Genomic DNA, 19,221 nt, shown 5'->3' with positions numbered 1-19,221 from the left:
ATTGTTAATTGTTAATTATTTATAAATAAATTCTCCTAAGTAAGTTCACTTAAATCCTCTTGAATAAATTCCTACGGATGCAGTTTATGTCTACAACAGAACTTCAAATACGACAACTTATATAGATTTAAAATGATACACATTTTCCCAGTTTGACTGAATTGACATAAAAGTGATATAGTGACAGTAAACAGCGCAAGATCTCAACACAGACAAAGCCTAACGCACCTGTTAATACAAACGTGTTCCATGTGAACCTATCAGATGTTCTTTAATACGAACTCTGGGTACACCAAAAACTGCAGATCTTGCAAAACAAACTTTATATTTTAATTTGTTTTTAGAAATAGAATATTGTACTCCTATTGAATATGTACAGATGAACTCCAATGCTATAAGTGGTTAGTAACAGCATGTTTATCATTGACAATAACAGAAGTTTAAGTTTGTAATAAATTCTCACCTGAAGTAACAGAGGGGATTTTGTAACTGGAAGTGATGCGGTAATACGGTGGATTATCCATATGGGTGACTCCTGAACTGACAGGATCTGTAAGCTGAAGTTCACTCACCAGCTCTTCTAGTAGTTGCATTGTTTTATCTCTACCCAAATAAACAATAACTTTCTTTACCTGCCATCAAAAAAAAGTATATGCATATAAAATAGTATGCACATAAATAAAATTCTTATTGCAGTGACTTGATTTTAAAAAAAAAAAAAAAAAGGAAAACAAGAGATTTGAATAGCAGAACTTGTTAGAATCAATAGCTACCCGCAGTGCAAGTGAGGATACCTGAAACTTACTTGAGTTCCAAAAGCAAACAAAATTGCTTTCACAGCTATCACCAGCAGCAAGGATCGGAAACATATCACAAGAGTAAGAAAAGTTAGTTACTTAAGAAGCAAAATATTTTCTTACAAAGGTCTTAGCAACACCTGAGATCAACATTGGAGCAATTGTATTCTGATATAATTTCTTTTTGATGCTTCATGTTGTCTTCTACACTGTTTCTTTTCCAGCAGGTATAACATTTTTCCTCGTGCTACTCTGCAATGCTCTCACATATGCTTTCACAAAAAATGAATTTAGTTTTGAAGGGGCTTGGGGTGGGTTGTCTTTTTTTGTTTTAATACTTGGTCATGTGAGAATAATTGCACTGTCCCTACATGCTGTGACAGGTGCTTTATTTTACTATATTATCTGTCTGTTTTTTAGGACTATTCTAAATTATAGCATGGGAAAAAACATTTAAATCCCAAAATGCTCAAGGCCTTCATATACTCTGCTAAGAATAAACACTTAACTATAGCAATATTTTATTAAGCATAGAGTAATTAAGAAGTCTCCACTACATCTTACTTCAGCAAAATAATCCTGGTCACTGGTAAGCAGCAGCAGACGGCTGCTAGTCAGTGATTACTCCAGACTGCAGTAAATTCATAGTTTTTCTTCTGACATTTTCTTGAGTCATTACTGCTCAATGATTTATTTCCATCCTTTTGAGAGAACTCAAAGATGAATGGTAAAGCAAGTGATCCAGGGCGTTTGGCTTGTGGAATTCTTTGTCACCTTGTTCAAATCATACACACAAAGATTTTGGGCTGCAACATGAAGCTGGATTTCCTGATTTGCAATGAAAACAATTGCCAATCAATGAAGAACTTAAGCTGTCTTACTCGATACCTAGGTTTTTTGACTATTAGCAAAACTTATAATAATTTTTCATTAAAATATTACTTATGGAACTATCTTAATTCTTCTTAATGAACAGAGACCAGCTGCTGCAGTTGATCGCATTTTATGATGGAAAGGAGTTGTTCAGTGTATACTCCTAATAAAATGAATCTAAATTTAACAATCAACTTCCCTTAAGTTTCCTTCCTATGACAAAGGAACAAAAAAAATGCTAAGAAAGATGTAGACATTTTAATAAGTCTTTTCCATTTTTTATGATTTACTCATGAAATAAGGTCTACGATCCACCTAGTATACCCTCAGTTTTGACAACTCATAACTGATAAGATGGCTAGTGGACTCTTTCAGACTTATCACCCTGAGTAAACTGCAATAGTCACTAAGTTGTCTTAAGGTAGCCTCAGCTATCTTTAAGGTGTGATATACTTTCTGTTTTACTTCCTTTCTCAAGTCCATACCACGAACGCTGTGTTTAACCAAAACTGATACTGAAATTTTGACACAGGTGTCCAAAGTAACTCAAACAAAAGAACTGAATTTGATTTGTTCGTAGTATTGAGTGGTCATAAAATATGAGGTGACACTATTATGCGGTTGGAGGTTTTGACACTAGAAATCCTAGAAAATTTTTTGTTTGGTCATCTTTGCTGCTCCACGCACAACTCATTTTTAAAATATCAATAGCACTAAAGACAGACAAAACACATACTCACATAAGGCAAAAGGCTGGGTTCGCTGTTCACTCCACAGATACTGATCAGGAAGTGCAAAATTATTTTCAGATTCTTTGGCCAGCTGTCTGCCAAAGTAGTCCAGACATTTTCTATCTCTGACCAAGCCACTTCATCACCATACTAAAAAACAAACAACAAAAAAGATCTCTCCTGAAAACTCCAGTAGAAAACACTGTATTTGAAAGTGATCTGTACTGACCAAGTGGGACAGGCTCTAGAAAAAGGAGACATAAATTCTGTAAGCAGCTGTTGCCTTTTTAACATTCCAGAATGAAGCTTTCACATATATTAATTTTCATAAACACATTCTGGAAATAACTATTTTATTTTCTAGCTATAAATATAAAAAAATATATCTAAACATATTTGTCTATATTATATATTTTATTTATATATAATATATACTTTTATACATTGTATAAGTATATAAATGTTTATTTATATGTGCATTTATTTCTATTTTTACAGATTTATTTACATATTAAAAAAAAAAAAGCTATCTAAATTTAGCAGACACCCATTCTTCCAGTTGCTGACAATCCTGAATAGAATTCCATGGATCACAGTCTGCAAAAAGTTTTTAATTTGTAGCTTAAAACATGATCTCTCGTCAGTAGGATTCAATGATATCAAGAACTGGCAGGAGCACTGCATGTGACCAATACTTTTTCTTTGTTGGAAGTAGCTATCACAGGAAGGAGGAGGGTCTATCAGCCTCTGGCGACGAGACTGGTTCCAAAACTTGTCTTTGGGATCACAGGTATACAGGCGACTTGGTATTATCTATCCAGCTAGACGTCTATATTGCAAAACAACATTTATATACTTTTACTATATATAACAATTATTATCACATTTATATTACATACTATACGTTCCTCACAATACCTCAAAGCTAGATGGTGTAACTTGGGTATACATAAGCAACTCAACAAATATGAGCAATAATTCTTGAAAGTTTGCTAACACAGTATCTCAGAACAGTATCTTCTTGCACCCTAAACACAACAAGACACAGCACTTAAGAAATTAGTTTTACCTTTGCAGTCATATACATCAGATTGTTCAGAACCATAGCTGTAGCCTGTGGTGATCCCCAGCCTTCTCCTCGCAGCCATCGTCTACTGTTCACCATTATTTCTCTGTCTTTCAAAGAATCTTCTTCATCTTCATCTTGCCGACGAATGGTTGGCAAAGGTTTCAAGTCTACCAACTCGATATTGTTCATCCATGGCAGCAGATAATGAAGCATCACCTGTCTCCCAGCTGGGTGAGCCGTTTGGATTCTCTGACTTACTTCTGTCATTCAAAAATTAGGTACATACAGGAGTTGCAAATCAATAATGAGAATTGTTTTGGCAAAACAACAACCATAAGCCCAGAAGACCATACTGATATAAAGTAATGCTGATACAGACATAATTTTTTTTTAGCTCGCTAGCACCATTTCATAATGATAAAGTCCACAGTCTTCAGTAGATCTAATTGTAGAGCTAAAAATAATCAACATACTGACAAACAGTATGTTGAAGAAACCATATTAGTATATGCATACATGTATATTACTCTAATTGAAAGAGGGAACTGAAAACCTAGAGGCACGTAAAAATGTACCAACTTTGGCAAGAAAGCACTTAAAATTTTTTTCTTCCTCATGCTAGTCCTAGTAGTTTTTTTTTAATTGATGTGAGAACAATTCTGCAATTGTTTAAAAATGCTATGGAATAATATTTTTAAGCCATCTACAGTAAATAAGAAAGCACTAGAAAAAAATAATAGAAGAGTAATTTTAAAAAACGGTAGCAAATTATTCCTCTGATGTCATTTTTCATGGCTATCAGAAAGTCAAAATAGTATCTTTGATTCATGTTGTTTCCTCTTGAATAGATTTCAAATACAAGTAAACAAAAACCCTCACTCAGTAAATTCCATTTTCTCCATTCATTATGATGATGTTATCTTGTTGTCCTGATTTGAGTGAATCACACATAAATTAGATATTGAAAAATAAGAATTACACATTCTGTACACTGCTTTTGACCCAATGAAGCTGTTTGTTTTGTTTTAAAACCATACCTGAGAAGATAGCAAGTGTTAGTTCAGGATAAGTCCTTGCTAATTCTTCTGACAGTTGATAATACGACATAGAATACAGATGTGGTAAAGGAGAAGGCTGACCCAAAACCCCATCCGTCCGCTGAACTTCCAGTTTATGAGCATAACGGAACATCTTTGGTTCCAAGATCTACAACGGTAATATTCAGAATTTGAAGCTAGGTATAGAGCTACAAGGAAAATCTTTATATAAAAATCGCCTTTTAAATTCATGTATCTACTCTCATTTAATGTTTCGTATCTATGCAGATCTCCGTACACCTACAGTACTCACCAACACTGTGATAATTTCACAGAAGACTAGCTAAGACTCACTCCACTCGATGAATTTCCAGCAATAAATTTCAGAAATCTGCTTTCACAAAATATCATATTAAATGTAAATTTCTCCATAACAACATGTGAAATACTACTGAATACTTGTATTTCCAAATAATATCAATTTCTGCTCAGCTGTGAGAGGTGGATAGGAGCAACGTAATCTTTGATGTGGCAGAGATGCAGCAGGAGGCTAAAGCAGTTTGATACTTTAAAGTCAGTTTTGGCTGATCTTAAGCAGTGGTGTTCACTTGAGAAGAAAGATGGGGCTGAAAGGGAGGATGATGTGAGTGCTGACATCAACAGGGGTGTGACTTCAGCGGGGACTTTACTGACAGCAAAAACCTTTTAAAAAAAAATTCCAAGACCTGTGGTCTGAGCCACAAGCAGCACAGAGTGATTTATTTATTTTTAAACACTAATGCTGCTTGTAAGATTAAGCTTATCCCTAAAGGACCTTGGAAAGGAATATACAAAAGTAAATTAAATGGCTAACAAGATTTTCACTACCATCTCTCCACACAGATAGACGAAAAAAAATATTTGGTATTAATGGAAAAGTCAGAAATCTCACTGCTACCCCAGCAGACAGGGCAACGGGACAAGAAGGAAAATATTTCTCACTGAGGTGCTTTTGGACAAATGGAGCTACACACAACCCTGTTTCAGGGCCAAACCAGAAGAATCTTGATTTAGGTTTGGTCTCTTGAAAAAACAGATATTCTGAAAATACAAGTCTTGAGTGCTTAGATCATGAAAACAGACACACTTCCACTGAAGTCTGTCTGTGCCAGGTAAGGATCTGCCCTAACTATGGACTAAAATAGAAAAGAAAAAAAAAAAATACATTGTATTTCATTACTGAAGGGATAATTAATTAACAACAGAATCATCATTTTTTAATGTACAATTCTTCTTGTAAAAGAAAAAAATATTAATCTAAATTAGCTACAAACCTGTAATAGTTGCATAGCAACTTCATAGATAGCCCTAGTAGAATCAGCTGCTTTAAATAGTATCAGATTCAGGAGGGTCACTGTGTCACACTGGTAATCCCTAGGGAAAAATTACAAGGGTGAAATAAGTAAAATTACATATGGCCTTTTAAAATTTGAATTTATTGAAGTTTAGTTTACAGGGGATATGGTATGGGATAACATTTTGAAAAGTTTCTCGAGTAACACGTACATGCAAACTGGGGTGATCTTTTCTCTTTGGGGAAGGAAAAAACCCAGTTCTACATGAAAGCACACTTTGAAAAGGAAAGTTTAAAGTTTTGAAAAATGTTGTAGTACCTGTTTTGGAACACGCTGGCTATGGCCTTAAAACAGCCAGCTGCTACCCGCTTGGAACCTGTGTAACACCGGTCTACGGCCCAGTACATGAGGTTACTCTGGTCAGGGTTGAGTTCCAAGAGCAGCATGACTGCCTCACAGCCCAGCTGGTGAACCTGTATTCCAGAAAAGAACCAACATATATTTATAAATATAGAAAAAAAGACCAACTTACAAAAATGGTACAAAATAGGGAAATAGATATTTAATTTTAAAAAACCCAAGCAACTGCAATACGCAATATCTGTTCCGTTCTAAAAACAATGAGACCACAGCCTAAAATAACAACAGGTGATTCTATCAAACTGTTTAATGTTCAACTTGCACACACAGCCGTAAATTATTGAAGCAAATAACTAGATTGCTCTACTGATTTTTTTTTCCTCAGTTCCAAGGCTACCTTGAGCTATTTACTATTTCTACTTGTCTTGCTACGAGCCGAACACTGACCTGAAAAACATCAGATAGAGAAAAGCCCACTGGAGTGTATTTTTATGCAGTCATAGCATTAGTGTGATGAAGGCTCTATCTTTTAAATCTAAAGCTTGCCTTACTAGTTAGATGTAAAGCTTGGTCTTCATAACGCCGCAGGACCCCCAATGGTCTCTACAGTCTCACAAGGGTTCATGTCCAAAATCTTGTCTCCTTTTAATTTCTAAAAGATGTGCTTGTTACTACAACTTAACCTAGCTGATTAGTTTATAAATGATACACAAAGTTTCACTCCTTGCCATTTCCTCTTCCGTTCTGTATTGTCTGTTCTTAGACTGTGATTAGGGGCTGCCTTCCTCAACAGGGTGAATGCACATATCAAGGACAGTGCAAAAATATGCGCTACTAAAACAGCTTTGAGCTTAAGCCACTCTAAAGCATTTAGCCCAATCTGACCCCAAAACTCATTAAAGTTTATGTTGAAAGCACGGATAGTTGCAAACCAATGTTGACATTGCCTATATTACCTTTTTATCTTGTGAATCCAATATATTATCCAGCCATTTGTATAAATAGCCATCAGATGAGAGCCCGACGTTATCTGCAACAGGGCCACAACACAGTACAGCAGACATAGCCTTTAGAAAGTAATGGAGAAACAATACATTTTAATAACTTGGATACAGGAAGTGGTTTTACCAAGTTTATTAAAATATCAGAAAACTAACTTCTATTCAGGCAAGGGAGGAAGACAAGGCTAATTAAAAACTGTTTAATATCTTATTCAAGAAATTATCAAATTATCTTTTTCTCTACTCCCAAATATAAGGAACTGTCAATACTGAAATGTTGAAATATATAACAGTTAATACCCCAGTTCACTTGTTAATGTACTTTAACATGAAGCCTTTCTCCTTAGGCAACTGAGGACTAAAGTCATGCGAAGTGAACATTTAGTAGTGATTTTAAGAAAATCGTATAGCAAGCACAATAGTTTACAGTATGGAAAAAACCTAAACTGTCATAAATACATATGTAGGCAGAAGAGAAAGAGAACCAAGTTATGAACGGCAACAAAGATGTGAAAACCACATCTAAAAAGCCCAAGTGTTAAATTTGCATTAGAAAAGTCAACCTAACAATCTGTTTCCAAAACTCAAAAGTGCTAAAATACCTTTAATGCACAGTATTGGTGTCTGTTTATTCGCATGTTCCTATCGCTGTATCTGTCCAGGGGAGTAAACATGATACTAAAAGGACCTGCCCAATGACTGAACAACATAAATAGACTGTGGCGTAGACTCTGCTGTGGAAAGACACTCCTTCTCTGGTGTACTGGAAGAAAAGCACAGAGTTAGAGACACACTCCTCTTGTCATTCTTTAAAATAAAGTATGTAAAACAGAAACAGATCCAGACAATTAATATAAAAGGAAAAAACCAATGGAAAGACACAGCATTTCAACATCGTAATAGCTGGATGCAGGTTTACTATGGTGCCGTTTAATACTGCTAGTGTACAAGAATAAGCTATTTATTAGTCTAGAGAATTTAAATGCACTGCCAACCAACAAGACTTTTGCTAAATAGAAAATTACTCATACACTTCCAAATAGTAACAAAAATCCCTCTTAAAAACTCATGCTGCTAAAGTTATATTCAAAACTGATGGCATAAATCGTTTTTTATGAAAGCATTCTGAAACTTCAGGGAAAAAGTGGATTTTTGTTTAAGTCTTTGTTTGTTTTTTTAAATGTACTGCGTATTAAACACAGTCATCAGAAGTTATTAAAGCATTTTTACATACCTGGAACGTTTTGAATGATATTTGCCACTAAGGCACTAAAATGGCATCGGATATCTTTCAATGTATCAGAATCCTTTTCATTTTCTGCTTCTAGGAGTTGTCTTGTTAGATCGACATACTCAAGTAAAGTGTTGTTGAGGGAATGTGTTTCATTATCAAGGCCACCGCTTGCACTTAAAAATAAAATTTAAAAAAAATCAAATATTATGACAAATACAAGCAACGATTTTTTTAAACAACCCTTTTTTTTCTCTGAAAAAAAAATATCTACAACCTCGTCACTGCAATATGCAATTCAAAATCGTTTCTTCATCCAGCTTCTATTTCATTGTTAAATAAAAAGCTCCAGTAAAAGCAAACTAATAATCAAGCCTCACTATCAGAAGTCACTCACCCTTCCACAGAATTAGTTCTTATACTGGGGACAAATGTTAAAAATAATAATTAAAAGCCCCAAATAACCAATCCCTCCCCCCCAAAAAAACCCCACACACAATTTGTAAACTAGAAAAAATAATTACTACTACTTGACTATAGACATCTATATTACACACTGATTTTTGGGAATCAGTCAAGATGTTCAGTCCTTCATGACATGCTATTATCAGGTAAAAGCAATTTATTGTTTTGATATATTCATTTCCAATCTTCATTGCTTTAGCATCTGACTAGACGCCTGTACTAAACTAAATAAGGAGATTAAAGACTGCATGTGATTCAAACCTGCCCTCCTTTGAAAAAACATTGTTAGAAGGGCAATTCCTTTCCTCTCAGCTCCCTCCACCATCTTTCCACATTTGTGCTGAAGCCAATTAAAAGCATCCCTTGCACACCAAAGGCAAGATGAGGAGGTTTACGGTAGCCCTTAGTCGCTTGCTAGCTTCCACCACAGAGTCAGACTGGCCTCAGAGAGAAAAGCTGACAAAAGTTCCAGGGTGCAGACTGTGGTTAGGAGATATTTTACATACGCTAATTAAACACCAGCGAGTACCTTAAAAGATAAGAAGGGAGAGTACAATTTTAATGGCTGCACTCTGAAAAATCAGCATGCCACAAGGGAGAAAGGCATTTTAGCAATGCTTCTGAGGCAGCATTCTGAAATATACTGCAGTAGGCTTGCTTAAAGATCAAGAATTTCACACTGGTTATATTGCTAAGGCTAACAAATAAATGTTTAAGTATCACTGTTTAACAGAATGGGAGGAGCTAGCCTAACCGTCTCCTCGCCTACTTGCCCTTCTACAATTCCACCTGCATAGAAAAAATAATTTCTAGGAGACCTGTAAAATGTATGCCATAATTTTAAGTCTTCTTTCAAAGTGTCCTTACACAAGTAGGGTAAACTGAGGAAAAAACCCAACCCAGTTAACATTCTGTCTCCATCAGAAAGAAAAAGGTCCAGTATTAAGGAGCAGTAGCCCTCTCTGCATAGGACATGCTGACTCCAGGTGAGAAAGAATTCCAGACTGATTACAGAATAGTTGAAACTTGCGTTTTCTGATTTGCATAACTGGTGTGATGTTTGAGCACACACAAACAAGAAGGAACATGACACGCTGCCTGTTCAAAGCAACGTCCTGGGGAACAGTAGCATTTTAAATAAAACACAGACCACCGTGACAAAAGGTATAGGGGAGGGAGAGATTAGAAAGCCATCAAAATTCCAAGTTTTAAAAACCCATGTCTATTTATTCAGTGGTGTACTAAAACTCACTGAAGCATTTTGCATGCTTGTTATACTGGGTGTCATAAGAATACTAGTGACTTAATTCAGAAGCATAAACAACGCCTTCTCGCCAGTGCTGCCCCTACCTGTGACTAATGACACCAGCATCTGCCAACAGTTCAAATATTCGTACTAGTTGTACTCGTAAAATATCTCGACGCCTGCGCCGTTTCATGTTCTATTCAAGAAAGGAAACACAAAATTAAGTGAAGCAGACGAAAAGTGACGTATAAAACCAGTGTGGCATATAAAAGCATTATTACAGCTATATTACACCTGGCATCGATTATCAGGGGTGCCAACCTTTTAAGATGAGTTAACAAAATTGCTATCAATTTTAATAAACCAGACAATGAACGAATGTTTCCCCTGTTGTGGTTCCAAGATATACTATGTTTGCTATTACACATATTATCAAAATAATGTTTTTTTATCAGTGTCCTGTCAAAGTGCAACATAGAAAATGATGAAGTACAAACGCCAATCTTTCTACATACTTGCGTGCAAGACTGACAAAACACTATAGCCCAGTAACATTTTGCAACAGAAGGGATGTTCCTTCCCATCATCTGTATTTGATTACAAATTTATTACTAATAAGAATATGACAGTTACCACAAAAAATACTGAGTAATCATCTCTGAGTTTGTGTTTGCAGAGACTATTATTCCTACGAATACCCGCTGAGGTTTCTGAACCTTGCTGTAAAACGTGTTTGCCATCAGAAAATTTTAAGTCAGAGCAGTCAGTCAGGTGAGCTTACAGCCTTTTTCATTAAAAAAAAAAGAAGAGCAAAAAAAAACCACCAAAAACCCCCCAAACAACAAAGTTGGTAGACGATAGAATGCAATTCTATGTCTTAGGTACTACTACTTGTGGGCATGTTATTGATGATATAACAAAGTAACAACTGTGCAAAACTATGCTTAGGTAAAAAGAACTAAAAGAACGTGGAAAAGGTTATGTTAATGTTTTCAGCATTTGAAACAAAACCTATTTGCTACAGGAATAACAGCTCAAAACAAACACAAAGCTCTTCTAATGTAAACACTTCACAGTCATTTTAAAAAGTAACATCTCACCTTTTTATCTAGTATTATTGACAGTTTTTAGGTGCAGAAATTAAAGAACATAACTAACATTTATTTCCTACCATTAGTGAGAAGACAGTTAGAACTGTGTACTGAATATAGGGGAAAATATCTAATTACCTCTGGCCTTCTTTCAAGTGCTTCCTTAATTATAGGATGTAATTCTTCTATTAGTTCCCTGAATTAAAATAAAAGAATTAAAAGGACAGAAACAACCATTAAATTAACATCTCAACTGAAAGGTATTTCACAGCAACTAGCGTTACAATAGAAATTAAAATACCCTCAGGTTTTCGTACTTTACCTGTAGCTTTCTGAAATAAATGAGCATTTTAAAGGCATGTTTCCCAGCAAGATATTTTCCTAATTTAAAGGCAGACTACCAAACGCATGTCTCAATAATTACCACTAGATTTGCATTCACCAAGTAGTATGGCATATTTCTATCACAGATGATCTTCATTTACTTTCATATTCAGGGTTTAACAAAGCTTTATGGTTCAAACAGATATTATTAGGGGGGAGGAAAAAAAAAAACACAACTATGTTGGCAGCTTATCATACAATGCTTTTTGAGTGTCACGATGCATTTAGCTGTTAATAAAGATTGTTTCTTTAAGGCTGATATGCTGACAGAAGTCAGACTAATCTCTTTGAAAACTGAAAAGCAAATGCTCTGCCGCTGTGGTTACATCTCCTATTTGCTCTGAAGTTCCACAGTCTTTATTACTACCCAGTTCCTTCTGCCAAACTAGGAGTCTCTTACAACTCCAAAAAGGGGGCGAAGGAAAGGGGAAGGAGATCAGTAGTACGGATCTACACAGACAAAACGCTGAAGTAAAAACACGTTGGTTTTACTTTAACATTTGTTAGCATAGTAACCACCACCTCCACTTCAGATTTGTTGGAAGTGTTACACATTTTTCTACTTCTTCTGCTATTGTAATTCAGACGCGTCAAAAGCATAAACCTCTTCAAGCTTTCACGGTAAATAACTGACCCCTCTGTTACATCATTCCAAGGGTCTCCTTCAGAAAATGGGTCCGGGTGATCAGAAAGCTGCACAAACTTTTGTGGTGTGCTCAGTTACACGAGACTTAAGAGACTTGAGCATGGTTAGGGCTTGTTTCATACTTTCTTTCAAACAGAAAACACAAAAAAGAATTTGGAAGATTTTTTTTGGTGCTAAAACAAAAGCAAGAAATCAGTGCAGAGCTGCAATGTTGAAGGGTGGGCTACAGCTAGCATCTGGTGTGAGTATGCACATCAGGCAGAGGAAAAAAGCTAGTCCTCAGAAACAAAACATAAAATTCAGAATAAAAAAAAATGAGAAGACTGCTGAGAATCAGATATGCTTCTTTTTTAAGTTTGCTGAATGAATTGTTTCCAATTTAGAAAACAAGCATTTCTGGTGAAATCCTTTCTGAAAGCATTTTCTAGACTTGTATAGCACAATTATGATTTATACTGTTCAGTAGATCTTTAGGGTCATGGGACCAAGTCTTGCTTTACTCCTGGTTAGGAGAGTAAAGTCAGATATGATATAAAATTAGAAGATTATCAAAGGAGTAAAACAGAATACTATAACTTGGGACTTGGCATTACAGTTTCAAATACATCTTTGGCTCTTCATCTGCCATAATATGGGACACAAGTGATTTCTCCCTCTTCATCCATCCTCCATAAAGAGAGAGCTGTCAGTTGAGGACAGTGGCATTTTAAAACTCATGGCTTCCCGGCATAGAGCTGCCTTTCCATCTCAGTGGATTTCTAATACACATCCACGGGTCAGATCAATAGACCTGAAGTAAATTTCAGTTGAGGTAGGAACGCCACGATGGCTCAACAGACCATTTTGAATTCGACATTTATCTAAAGACTTGTCACAGTAGGGTAACCAAAAGTTTTGCATTATGAGCTGAATCCAGGTATGTCGAACACGATGTATGAAATTAAACTGACAGAACAAGTGACTTGGCGCAGATTTAATTCTGCTACAGTAGATCACAGTTACCATCACCCAAACTAATCCACGTGGACTTGTCATTGGTACAACGTATGAGAAAGGTGTATTAGTTATGAAGTTAGAGGAGGTTTACTCAGAAGAAAAAGAAAAGGGGGGAGAGGGATGTGCCACAAATGTCAGAAGCTTCAGTACTAGTCAGAAAACAGTTGTAACTGGGTTTTTTTTATAGCTTGATCCAACAATCTCTTTTTAGAGTACAGTTATCATGAAACTCCTACACACAAAGAGCTCAGAAACATATGTTTGTTGGCAATACCAATAAGGAGAGTTTAGTAACTCCTACAAACATGGTTATAATTAACATTTCAAACGTTAATAGTCTACACAGCCTGTTCTTTCATATAAGGGCAGCCTTTAATATCAATAAAAGGCAGCCATTTATTGTTTCAACTAACTTCTTTTTCTTTATGCAGACGTGACCTCTACATAAAATTATTTCAACCTCTAAGAATCTTTATCACACCACTAAATGCTAGAAAAGACAACGGTAACCAGTTTTCACAGCTTTTTGAAAATTCTTAAAAGAAAAAAAAGCAAACTTTTTTTTTTTTTTTGAGCTCTGATTCCCCAGCTTTGTAATCAATTAGCATAAAAACAGATGTAACACAACAGTTACCTAAAAGCTCCTGGGTTGGTCCTGCCAAGTCCCAGCACAAGGGATTCCGTAATTTCCATGCTCTCAGAGCGCATCATCGGAACTATGTGCTTAAACAGGGAGGAAGGGGATGGAATGCCAATGATCTAAGAAGAAAACCGGAATAAAACAGAACAAAGTAGTTACCAACCAATCAGGTGGTGTGACATTAAAACATCTGCTGTAATTTTACAGTCTTCTCACACTGATTAGTGACTTAAAATGATAATAATGAAATTTTTGATCTTTGACACGGAAAAAGACTTTCTGAAATAATGAAGTAGTATTAACTACCTCTCCACTCCTTGTATAATTGAATTTTCATTGTCAGATGACAATGAACGCCTCAACGTGATAAGCAGACGTTTTGCATGTTTAGTGTATCTGCCCCCCCTTGGGAGAAGAAGCAGACTTCTGGTGTCCAACTCCGAAGAGTCCGTTGCAGCTCTCAAAAAGAACAAAGATTTCAGTCTACAGTTTCTCAGATTTAGGGAAAGGATCTTGGTAACAAACAAGTGGAATAAGCTGCTTCTGCCAAAAATCTGCTGCATAGTCCATGAGCTATCTTCACCTCTACTGTACCTTCTGCAGGAAGCCAAAAAGGAGTGCCAAAAATAAGCAAAGAAGCAGCAAAAGGAAAAAAAAAAATCTGCAGGTGATATGAACCAAAGAAAACTGTCTGTGGTTGGGAAAAATGCAACATCATGCCTGAATAGGTCACTGCTTCAGTTACCAAAGTGAGAGGCTAGCTGCTCAGAACTGCAGAAGTTTACTGACAGCAAAAAACCCCAACCCTTAATGGTAAAAAAAAACACTTCTTCATTACTACTAGATAAGACTTTGAGATTCGGTTAATGTTTTCATGACGTGATTAGATTTTGCCTTCAAAAACATAAGCAGAAAGCCTCTACAGCACGTACAAGGAGAAACAAACTGAAACGCTATCCTAAACAAATGAAAAAGAAATGTATACTAAAATATGTTTTAAATTACACCATTTTCTAAAAATCATGATAGTTCTTATAACCCTCAGGTGTTTCTACTTCAAATAATTTACAGTAAGCATAAGAAGAACCTACTCTTGAATCAATGCTATAACCACTGTCAGGAGTAGACGCCAGCGTCTCAGGAGGGGAACATCTCACAGAGCCTGTGGAGGTGGAGGAGTTTGAAGAAGATGCTGCACTGCAGCAAAGAATCAGGTAGTTTCTCCAGAGCCCAATATAGGAGTCACTGCTCGTAGTAGTATTCACTTTCTTTGCATTGATAGGGCTGCTATTAAAAAAATAAAATAAAAAAAGAACGCTCAGTATAGTAAATAAAGCTTACCAGGTTTCACTTTGTTTTTCTACTGAATTTTTCAATTACGTATGTGCCATTGCTTCCAAAATTGTTAACATGGTAAACTCTGAATAAATTGTTTGGAATAGACCATCAACAATGTATGCTTCTATAGTCAAATCTGTTAACTACAATATGGCCAAAGGCATGAATTAATTAATTTTTTACAGCAGATAACCTTTTTCCTAGAGAGAACTGCTTTAATTTTTCTTATATAAAGTTGAATTAAAGTCACAGAAAATATTAACATTTGTCACCTCTGTGAAACATAAAAACATTACAATGATGACAAATCTTGAAAGAATACACAATATAATATATTGTATTGTACTTTAGAAATTAACTTACTTTATATCCACTTGTGGAGACAGCAGTTGGAGTCTGGTATAAGCAAACGTCCAAGCATAGCTTACAGCTGTCGGGCAGTGTTTTGGAAGATTTTCCTGTTTCATAAAACTTGAGAGGCTTATAATCCACGGATCTTGGCCTTGAGTCACATGTGCAAATATCCATATATGTGATGGACTGACCACATCAAACTGGTGGCTGATTGGGGACGAATTCCAGTCAGCCAGAGTCTGTAAATCTATTGAACTGGGACAGTACAGTAAAGTAGTCTGTGTGCATAAAAAAAGAGAACAAGGCAATATTTAATATCCATGCATATTAAGTAATTATCCCTTCATTATTAAATATATAATAAAAGCAGTGTCAAAACCACACTTGTAATAGACAAAACACATTACTTAATTTACGATTTTTTTTACAGAAGTTCCCAATGTGAACAGTTATACAAACATGCTGTTTGGGAAGGAACTGGATATTAGGAAACAGTAAATTCTAGAAAAAGACCCTTTCACTCACGATGACTTTATTTTTCCAGGAGATTCCAGACTCTAAAAGCCTTACACCTGAATTCCAACTTGTTTCCTAAACCTAAAATCAGAAGAGCTTCTCCTTGATACTTAAGAGTTAATGATAAATATATAAATATGGAATTCAGCTGTCATTCATTGATAGTTGTAGCTTTCGTCATGGATAAAGGACACAATGACTCTTAAGACACTGTATCGCTGCAGAAAAACGCAGTGGTCTTTGCTTCAAAGAAACTGTAATCCATGAGCAAGATGAGAAAAAATAGATAGAGATATATCTGGCTGTGTGTATGTGGTAGTCATAACAACACACTACTGATCAGAAAGCGTACAATGGTGGCATCAGCCTCATAACATCCCTCAAGATATTTGAGATTTGGGGTTTTGGTTTGGTTTGTTGGTTGGGTTTGTTTGATTGTTTTTCAAGGTGATAAATTGCTGATAAAGTTAGCATGAACATAGTGACACTATCATTTCAAATATATACGATTTATTTGGGACAGTTTTGCAGAATTACCTCGTCTTACATCCAACTTAACATAAAAACTCTCCTACCTGGTCAGCCCCAGTGAGATGTATGAAACTCTCCAGGAGAGTGGCACTTAGTCTGTCCATTACATCTATAGCCAACTCATCTTCACTCTACAAAAGATAAAACACGTAACAAAATGCTCAAAGAAAGTGAAGATAAAAGCAGTTTCATTAAGCAGTCACAAGAACGGGTCATCAATTCTTACCTTAGAAATTTCTAAAACTGTGAACAAGGCCCTTATTTCTCTGAGAACGCTGACAGCTAATCTCCTGGTGGCGGGCCTTGTGCTGCAAAGGATGACCAAAGCAAAGCCTTCCACCACGTGAAATACACTGGAATAAAGGTTCCTCTCCAGAGGAAGGGTATGGGCAGCCCCATTGGATACACCACGCTAAGAAAAAGATCACAGAAGTTAAGCAAATTAAGAAAAAAGTAAACACAACCAAACTATAGTTCCATTATTGGCGATGGTAGAATTAATCATCAAGTATTTAAATCTTGTTTGGCTACTAGTCAAATTTTGCATTATGAGAATGACACAATACCAGTGACTGTTTTTTTAGTACCTCTCTGAATTCAGTCCAAACAAATATCACAAGAAAGTCTTACTTATTTCACTTTCTCACGAGAATGATGCAGCGAGGGTGAAATTAAAAATAAATAGGTAATACTCTTACGCATAGGATTGTATAAAATTTAATTATTTGAACCCATTCTGTTTGCTAGTAAAAAATAGTCCTTTTTTCTAGTTCTACTGTTTAAGTACTCCTACTTAATATATTTCCAGTTACACGTGATGACTTTTAATGGAAGCAAAAATGTGGCCATAAATTAGTGTTTAGGTAATACTTAATAATATTAAAGTAATTTTTTGGCAACAATGCTGATTTAAAATAATAGGTCTAAAAATCTTCATGCAATGTAAAAGGTAAGTGGATTTTTTAATCACTTAACAAAACCAATAATGCTTACTGATAAAATTGTATGCAGATTCATAGATTCACACCACGTTTTAACATCAAAAGACCTTATTTAGCAATACCTGAGAATCTTGGTTCTTATTGTGCATTTGGGCTGCTTGTTTCCACTGATTTATGAGCTGCACTAACATTTTTACTGCATTGTCAAGAAGCGTTGGGTGGATGTCAGTCACTTCACGCACAATAAAATATACAAATCCTGAAAGAACATCTTCCCGCCAATCTGGAAAATCAAGCATTAATGCTTGGAGAGTATTGAAAGCCAAGGCACGAAGTTCTTCATCCATATGAATTGTCAGCCTGTTTAGAAAAAATACCGGTATCATCACCCTAGATTGGCATACTCTTAACCAGCCTTTATAAATTAAAGTTTGGTGTTAACTCTTCCTTCTTTACTGTACAACGTAGAATACTCCCACACATACGCATTTTCTGCACTGAATAAATCTGAAACTGGCTACTAACAGAAGGCGCTACTACTATAGCAAAATAATTCAAGGCTCCACAGAACTTAGTATAAACAAATAATTTTCAAGAGAGATGGTCAAGTCTTTCATCCAGGCACATCTCCGCACGCATCTGAGCAACCACCTCAGAGCTCAGTAGGCAGGCACCCTGTGAGGTACAGGTTATTTTCTTCAACTTGAAATTGAATAGAAGTGATTATTTTTGTAGATAAAGCAGCTTTACTTTGGATATGAGAAAAACTCGCAAAAAACCCCTTTGCATATATACTTGAGAATATGTCTCAGTGCACTCTGGTAGAAGACAGTTACCCAGGACTGTATCACTACTTAACGCTTTGTGTCTTTTATGTGATTTTTGACACTGAAGAAAAAGCGTTAGAAAAATCTTATTCTCTCACATCATTACTAACTTTATATATATATATATATATAACTCAGCAAAGCTTTCAAAGCTAAAAGCTATCGTGTTTCTGCACCACGACCATTCTTGTATTAAAAAATTGAAAAATTAGGAAGAGGAACGTTTATCACTGTAGTAATCCATAAAGACTGTCTGCATCTACCACAACCACATATTCTCACTGAATGCTCAGTTTACCCACCTGCAAACACCTGGCTGCCCAGTTGTCTTAACTACTTATCAGTACTGATAAAGTACATTCTATTTAAATTAAGATAAGAAATGGAAGAATGTGGGTAGTGTTGGATCAGAAAAATGGAAAAAAGGAAGCAGGATTAGTAAAGAACAAGAAAAAAAAGTATCCTGTGCCTGTCTCACATTTTGGTAATGTCAAACAAGAATATCTTTATGATAATTTACAGTATTAGCAATAGGAAGAAAAAAAATAAAATAAAAAAGGGGAAAATAGTATGACATTAACAAAAAGATAAGACAAGTTCAAAAAAACGAAGCAACAGAAATACTTTTCAAAGAATTCTCTCTAAAAATAAGTGCAAGATCTGCAGGATAAATTTATCTCCTGTTACTCTGGCCAGGAACACCTGACCAGCTGCAGAAGGCAGGCAGGACCAGGAGTAACAGCTTCTGTATGCACTGGACTCACACACATAGTGCACTGACAAACTCTTACACACACAGCATTTAAAAAGGAA

The 19,221-nt window shown here is 35.7% G+C and overlaps 1 protein-coding gene across 11 annotated transcripts in view; it reads right to left on the bottom strand.

Annotated features, from left to right (window-relative positions):
* The window catches only part of FRYL (FRY like transcription coactivator), a 173,951-nt gene that overhangs the window by 49,915 nt on the left and 104,815 nt on the right, over window positions 1-19,221 (bottom strand). For 10 of the 11 annotated variants that reach the window (XM_054203294.1, XM_054203295.1, XM_054203293.1 and 7 more), the window contains 17 exons: window positions 17,704-17,941; window positions 16,867-17,052; window positions 16,685-16,771; window positions 15,603-15,871; window positions 14,993-15,188; window positions 13,896-14,020; window positions 11,374-11,431; window positions 10,249-10,340; window positions 8,437-8,609; window positions 7,805-7,965; window positions 7,158-7,268; window positions 6,160-6,314; window positions 5,821-5,920; window positions 4,508-4,676; window positions 3,471-3,730; window positions 2,411-2,551; window positions 464-632 (listed from right to left, as the gene is read on the bottom strand). In XM_054203294.1, coding sequence (XP_054059269.1) covers window positions 464-632; window positions 2,411-2,551; window positions 3,471-3,730; window positions 4,508-4,676; window positions 5,821-5,920; window positions 6,160-6,314; window positions 7,158-7,268; window positions 7,805-7,965; window positions 8,437-8,609; window positions 10,249-10,340; window positions 11,374-11,431; window positions 13,896-14,020; window positions 14,993-15,188; window positions 15,603-15,871; window positions 16,685-16,771; window positions 16,867-17,052; window positions 17,704-17,941 — 2,690 coding nt within the window. The remainder of the gene's footprint in view (window positions 1-463; window positions 633-2,410; window positions 2,552-3,470; window positions 3,731-4,507; window positions 4,677-5,820; window positions 5,921-6,159; window positions 6,315-7,157; window positions 7,269-7,804; window positions 7,966-8,436; window positions 8,610-10,248; window positions 10,341-11,373; window positions 11,432-13,895; window positions 14,021-14,992; window positions 15,189-15,602; window positions 15,872-16,684; window positions 16,772-16,866; window positions 17,053-17,703; window positions 17,942-19,221) is intronic. The other variant, XM_054203287.1, reaches the window with a different exon arrangement.

The sequence above is a fragment of the Rissa tridactyla genome, chromosome 5 (genome assembly GCF_028500815.1).
Source record: "Rissa tridactyla isolate bRisTri1 chromosome 5, bRisTri1.patW.cur.20221130, whole genome shotgun sequence".
NCBI classification, from domain to species: Eukaryota; Metazoa; Chordata; class Aves; order Charadriiformes; family Laridae; genus Rissa; species Rissa tridactyla.
Note: the sequence above shows the minus strand (reverse complement) of the source record. Positions and strands in the feature narration are given on the sequence as shown.